Below are 7,356 nucleotides of genomic sequence, written 5' to 3' on the forward strand. Positions count from 1 at the left end.
TCCTTTACGCTAACAGGGTTAGAAAAACTCAGTTAAAAAACGTCACGTGAGTCGCATGTGAGGGCTATTTGGTCTTTTCATCTATACCTACAAATGTATGTCAGTTCCCTCCTCTTTTAACCCCCCCCCCCCCCGATTAGGGCTTCAATTCAATAACCCACGATGCATTTGGGTTATTGAATTGAAGCCCTAATCGGGGGGGGGGGGGGGGGAGGGGGTTAAAAGAGGAGGGAACTGACATACCTTTGCAGGTATAGATGAAAAGACCAAAAAGCCCTCACGTGACGTTTTTTAACTGAGTTTTTCTAACCCAGTTAGCGTAAAGGACATAACGTGTAGGAAAAAAATGTTTAAAGGACACCGCCTATAAGAAAACTACAAAAGAGACACGATCCATAAATTGGCTTTGTTTAAAGAACAAAATTTGTAATTCTTCCAAAGTAATTAAATATAAGACAAAGCAACCTTACCTTGCTAACAAAAGTATTATAATTATTATTATTATTATTATTATTATTAGGAAATACATATGAAAATATTGTTATCTTAATAAGAAAAAAAATCTTTTTTATTCTTGGTTTATAATATTACATCATGTCGTCATGTTTTTAAAAACCAAACAATTTAATGTCTTCTAAATAGAAAGCCTGATTCGGTTTATTGCAAGAAAAAATCTATTTCATTTGTGGTTGACCTTCTTTTATTGATAGTTGTGTTTTGAAAATATAACTAGGTTTTTGTATTAGAGTGGTCATTATGTGAGAAATGAATAAATGATGCAAGATGTGGTATGTGTATTTTACGGCAAATGTATACGTTCGTTAAGCTATACGTGGTCTTAGATGCACCGTTATACTCACATAGTTTGTTTATGCGTTAGATCTTGACAACTTGGACATACCGTTATACATTAGACGAACCGTTGTAATTATTGCAGATGCACTGCTGTTGGACAACTTAGACTCATTGTTATAAATAGTTTAGACCATACCATTATAATCAACATTTAACACTTTCAAGAAAACAACAAATCAACAATTTTATGGCACAATTTTTTAATTTAGATAATAAAATATGGAAAGAAACATGAAAATATGAAAAGATGTGAAGCATGTAGTATACTAATACATGTTTAACATTTTAATTGCATATTAATCTAGTGATCATCACATCCAATAATTATAAGCCAGCATGATTGATGCCAATCCTCACCTTTTGCATGTGAAATCAATTCTTTTAGCACAAACAAGTAATCTTAATTATTTTAATGTTTTTAACTGGGAAATAAAAGCTGATTCCCTCACATTATTGCACCAACATGTACAAACTGCAATAAATAAATAATTAATTATTAGTAAACTATTAATCATTTTCACTTAAAGATATTAAACCCTATAATATTGCATTTTTTTATTATTTTTAAAGATAAATACTTCCCAACCACTCACATAAGATCCTACTAATATAGTGGCTCTCTTGTCATACCCAACTTACCAGATTCCAAACAAATAATACATTTATTATTATTATTATTATTATTATTCTAAAAACAATTTATAAAAAAATAACAAACCAAAGTACAAACCAGATAGCTACTGCTGAGTTGACTCAGCTCCTTTCAACTTCATGCCATAAGTTCAACTACAATAACCAAAAATAAATTAAAAAAAAACAAAAAAAAAATTCAATGGCTGTATATTGATCAAAAAGAATTTACTGCACATTTTAAGAATGTATCTTCGTACACGACAATAACCCAACATATAACCTAACAATAAAGTTCCCGGCTAAAAGGGTTCTATAACAAAATAGTTTCAAAACTATAATCGACACGATTATGTATTAAAAAACTTTATGCTGTATCATATTCTACCTGTTGTAACTTGTAACAAAAGCACGGTTGTGTAACAGACGAAAAGAATGAGTGCAGCCGATCGAGCCGTTAATGACAAAATGGCCCTTCTTTTTGTAACAATTACTCTAATATGTGACAATTTTTGACAAAATCATTTGAGTAGTTCACATATTTTGACCAGAAAGGGCGAAGATGGTCAAACCCTATCTCTAACCACGGTTTTGACTGACCGTTGTAGTGGATTACAGCCGCCTTTTTTACATTCTCGACATTTGTGTTGTTTTGGTAGCCCAACCCGAGCATGTGCCAAGACGGGTCAATGGGCCGAACATGACCCCTGAATGCAATAAGGGCTGGAGGTAGGGTACCCAGCCTCCATAAAGTCAAGCTTGACTTTTAAGTTCTGCACACAGAAAAAAGTCAAATCTTTAGAACGGTCAAAGATGGTACATTTATGATTTGATTACAATGAGGAAAATAAGAAAATAACCTCTTTCAGCCATGTGTGATATGTTTCTCTGATATTAGTCCGTCTCCACGCGCGCAAGTCGAATATATTCATCCCATAAGCCCATGCGCATTCGTTTGGATCCAAATTTTTGGATATTAACGGGTGAGAAAAGTTGAAGTAGGTTCTGAATCGCTTAGACATCACCCACGTGTCATCACCTTTGCACGTTTCAACCGCCCCGTTGACTTTTCCACCAAGGTCAATTTCCCAAAGTGGCGATAAATCACGTTGAATCACAATATCATCATCCAAGAAAACCACTTTATCAAGATTCGGGAAGAGCTGACCAAAATAAACAACAAAAAAAGGGCCCACTTTGAGTTTATATGAAACGCAAAATTTAGCTAAAAAAATGGGTCGAAAGTGGAAAAGCATGTGTACCGTCTAATTCTGATTACCTCTGGCAAATAGATGCGAATATGATTCAGCAACGATATGTATTTAGGGCTTCTAGCTTGTAACTTTGAGGCAAATGTTCTTGGAGTTGTATCACTAAGATTAGCCCCTGCTAAATGATTACCATGATAATAATTTCTAACTCCATAATGATTCTCGACAGCTTCAAGAACGGGAACGTTGTCTCGGGTCAACCAGTCAAACTGATGAATACCTTTGACTTCAATGATTGCAGGGGAATTAGGATTTAAAGCGAACCATGAGTGCATGCCTGCGTATGTTTTCTTGTCGGTTATCACATGGAAGACGATTTTGTCAGGTTTTAGTGATGACTGGACTGTTGAAGTGACAACAACTGAAGCTGCTAAGATGTTGTCGGTTGACAAGATGAAGTGATAGTACGAGTTGTCTGAAAGAACCGGAAGTAATTCGGGTGATGGTAATTGTCTGCGCGCATGTGCATTGGAAGAATATTCATCAGTCAACCGCAGAGAGAGACAATGGATGCCTTTTGGAACAGAACTTGCTGCAAAGTGTTTGTTCATTAATTCTGCAAATTTAGATTCTCTGATCTCCTTTTCAGATCTTTCCATCTGTCAATTTCAATTAAAAGAATAAGATCAATAAAGAAATTATTCCAAAATTAAGGGTTATTTGGTGAGTAAGCATACCATTCCTTTCAATATAACAGCGAATTCATTTGCATCATATTTGTTGTCTCTCATTTCGGTGACAAGCTGTGTAAAGTTTTCAGGGAGCTTTAAGTCATTTGGGACTTCTACAGAATTCACTTGATTAAGGGTCTTGTAAAGTTCGTTAACAAACCTCTGTTTAGATCAATATAAAAAGGTTCAAGTTATCAGATATAAAGAGTCTTAAACGAATATATATGATGAAGATATTGTGTGTAGAAGGTTTACCCCTGAGTCTTCACCCCTCCCAAGAAGCTTTGGTCCCAAGCGCCTACCTAAACAATCTGAAACATTATATAAATAGCTATTGAGACAAATGTGTTTAACAATCAACTAAAACTAATATCCATACAATGGTTTTAAAAAGGAATCTATAGTAACAAGCATTAGAAAATAAAAGTACTCAAGAAGGTTACCAAATCAGAGACATTTCAATTTTCATCCCACATCTCTAAACAGATTTTTTGGCAACTTTTAGAGTCGAGCAAAATAACAAGAAAGGCAGAAAACAATAAGAGGTGTATACTATTTACCTAAGAAGAAAAGTAAATCTATACGCTAAAAACAGTGAACTTGACATACAAATGTGTTAAGTTTGATGGTAGTTTTGTCCTCCCAGTAAGCATGTAAAGTGCAAAAATGGTTTTGTGAAAGGAACATGTGTTTTATTAATCGACTGAAATTTCAAGTCTTTCAAAATTAAAAAGTACTGGTAAACGAAACATTAGAAGTTACATGCCTGGAAAAACTAAATACACAAATGGCGTTTCTGGCGTAGCAAGATCAATATGTGACAACATATTCAAACTACAATAGCTCATCAATCAAATATTAATAACTATTCTACCCAACTATGATCGAAATCAAGCCATTCAATTCATCAGATGCAATAAATTTCACTTAAAAATGTCTCATACAAGCTCATACTGTTTCTGAAATAACCTAAACTAAAGTTGATGCATATGATTCTACAACTGAATATTCCGGTTGCTGATTAAACATCTGGACCCTAACTAATCAAATTCTACTCAAAACTAAACTACTTAACAAACAAGCTTAACTGTTTCTGAAATAACCTAATGTTGATGCATATGATTCTAGAACTCAATTAGATATGATTTGCATTTCGGTTGCTGATTAAACATCTGGACCCTAACTAATCAAACTCTACTCAAAACTAAACTACTAACACACAATAATCAAGATCTAGAAACACCATTGACACAATCAAGAAGCAATGAAAGACATATAACAATAACTATAATAATGATAATAGCAACTTAACAAACAATCTTAACTGCTTCTGAAATAACCTAATGTTGATCTATATGATTCTACAACTGAATTAGATATGATACGCATTTCGGTTACTTATTAAACATCTGGACCCTAACTAATCACATTCTACTCAAAAGTCAAAACTAAACTACTAGCAGACATTAATCAAGATCCCCAAATTGGCACAATCATGAAGCAACGAAAAATAAATAATAATAATAATAATAATAATAACAAAATAACATCAAGAAATCTCAATACAAAACTTCACAAACACACTTAAATGTCTCAATACAAATTGTTTCTGCAACAATTTAAAGTTGATGTATATAATTTTTAGGCATGAATTGATTGTTGATTAGACATCTGCAGCCTGACTAACCAAATTCTACTCAAAACTAAACTATCAACAGACACTAATCAAGAAGCAAAGTAAAATTAATAATAATAATAATAATAACTTAAAACAAGCTTAACTGCTTCTGAAATAACCTAACGTTGATCTATTTAATTCTAAACTAAACTAGATATCGCATTTCGGTCGCTGATTAAACATCTGGACTCCTAACAAACCAAATTCTTCTAAAACCTAAACTGCTATCACACATTGATCAAGATCCACAAACACCATTCACACAATCAATAAGCAATTTAAAACAAATAAACAACAACTTAGCAATCAAGCTTAGCTGTTTCTGAAATAACCTAATGTTGATGCATACGATTCTGCAACTGAATTAGATATGATTCGCATTTCGGTTGCTGATTAAACATCTAGAGCCTAACTAACACACATTAATCAAGATCTACAAACACATACATTAATAATAATAATAATAATAATAAGTTAATAACAACTTAGCAATCAAGCTTAACTTTTTCTGAAATAACCTAATGCTGATCTATACGATTCTAGATCTGAATTAGATATAATTTGCATTCTGAATGCTGATTAAACACCTGGAACCTAACTAACTAATCAAATTCCACTAAAACCTAAACTACCAGCACACATTAATCAAGATCCAGAAACACCATTCACTCAATCAATAAGCAACATAAAACAAATAAACAACAACAACAACAACAACAACATCAATAATAATAATAATAATAATAATAATAATAATAATAATAATAATAATAATAATAATAATAATAATAAAAGCTTAACTGTTTCTGAAATAACTTAATGTTGATCTATATAACTCTATAACTGAATTAGATATAATAATAATAATAATAATAATAATAATAAAAGCTTAACAAACAAGCTTAACTGTTTCTGGAATAACCTAATCTTGATCTATATAACTCTATAACTGAATTAGATATAATAATAATAATAATAATAATAATAATAATAAGTTAATAACAGCTTAACAATCAAGCTTAACTGTTTCTGAAATAACCTAGTGTTGATCTATACAACTCTACAACTGAATTAGATATAATAATGATAATAATAATAATAAGTTAATAGAAACTTAACAAACAAGCTTAAATGTTTCTGAAATAACCTAGTGTTGATCTATATAACTCCATAACTGAATTAGATATAATAATAATAATAATAATAATAATAAGTTAATTACAGCTTAACAATCAAGCTTAACTGCTTCTGAAATAACCTAATGTTGATCAATGACAATATAACTCCTGAATTAGATATAATAATAATAATAATAATAATAATAATAATAATAATAATAATAATAATAATGAAGATGTAGGGTTTACAGTTCACAATACCAAACGACGAGTAGCAGTTATTGACGTGTCCTTCAAGAGTAACAAGAGCCGTAACAATAAACACAAACGGCAATAAGCAAGCGAGCACAAGAATAACATGAAACAGAGTGCGGTACGAAATATGCCGAGCTGCGATCTTAACCTTCATAAAATCAAAGAATCCATTGCTCGTTGATATCGTTATGCTTCTCATACTAGGTGACAAGTGCAGCTGCATAATGAATATGAATTGAATGCCGATAGCAAACCCTAGGCCGACTAAGCTTCTTGCGATTGATCCAGGGTTGTTGGTTCATTATAATCGGATCCGGTTATTGTTATTATTAAATGTGGTTTGATTGATTTGAATGCATTGGATTGGATTGATTTCATTCAATTGGAAGAATTAGGGTTTTGAAATTGGGATGAATGTATGTATACGTAATAATAATAATAATAACAGCAGGTGATGACTGGATGATGATAGATGATTCAACGGTCCAAGCTGGTATTCACTTATTATTATTATTGTTATTATTTTTCTTATAACGATGTATTTAGGCTAGGCTACCGGCACTCTCTGATTTGAAAAGCTCCAATGTTTCACTTTGGCCAGACTACGTTGTCTTAACCGAGCCCACACTACCTTTAGAGTTTGGCTTGGGTGTTTCTCGGGAAACCATACCGCCGACTGCCACTTGACAGCCGTTGTTCCACCACAAAAGCGGAACTCTCTTGGGTAACACACGGTGGGACGAAAACCCGGGTGCAGGATTCAAACTGACAACCTTTGCACAAGGCCTAACTCAAATCCTTCATTACCAATATCCACCCAAATATGACACAAGTGAGATTTGAACTTGAGTCTCCATTGTAGAACCCAAACCTTCTAC

The 7,356-nt window shown here is 32.7% G+C and overlaps 1 protein-coding gene across 1 annotated transcript; it reads right to left on the reverse strand.

Annotated features, from left to right (window-relative positions):
* Positions 1-1,724: 1,724 nt before the first annotated feature.
* LOC143534575 (putative galacturonosyltransferase 13) lies at positions 1,725-6,701 on the reverse strand. Its single transcript, XM_077029033.1, has 6 exons — positions 6,485-6,701; positions 3,683-3,738; positions 3,434-3,589; positions 2,765-3,355; positions 2,346-2,648; positions 1,725-2,248 (listed from the first exon to the last, which is right to left on the reverse strand). The coding sequence occupies exons 1-6, from the start codon at positions 6,699-6,701 to the stop codon at positions 1,976-1,978; spliced, it is 1,596 nt and encodes a 531-aa protein (XP_076885148.1). The 3' UTR covers positions 1,725-1,975.
* Between the last annotated feature and the right edge of the window lie 655 nt (positions 6,702-7,356).

The sequence above is a fragment of the Bidens hawaiensis genome, unplaced genomic scaffold (assembly GCF_021521415.1).
Source record: "Bidens hawaiensis isolate Kalapana, Puna unplaced genomic scaffold, B.hawaiensis_p1.1 tig00010251_1, whole genome shotgun sequence".
Lineage (NCBI taxonomy): Eukaryota > Viridiplantae > Streptophyta > Magnoliopsida > Asterales > Asteraceae > Bidens > Bidens hawaiensis.

What these genes read in the sequence shown, in the direction of transcription:
- LOC143534575 (XM_077029033.1), bottom strand. Translation starts at nt 6,701, where the DNA reads ATGCAGCTGCACTTGTCACCTAGTATGAGAAGCATAACGATATCAACG. An exon ending in TAACTGCTACTCGTCGTTTG is followed by an intron (nt 3,739 to 6,484) that starts GTATTGTGAACT and finishes ATAATGTTTCAG; the next exon opens with ATTGTTTAGGTAGGCGCTTG. An exon ending in GGAGGGGTGAAGACTCAGGG is followed by an intron (nt 3,590 to 3,682) that starts GTAAACCTTCTA and finishes TGATCTAAACAG; the next exon opens with AGGTTTGTTAACGAACTTTA.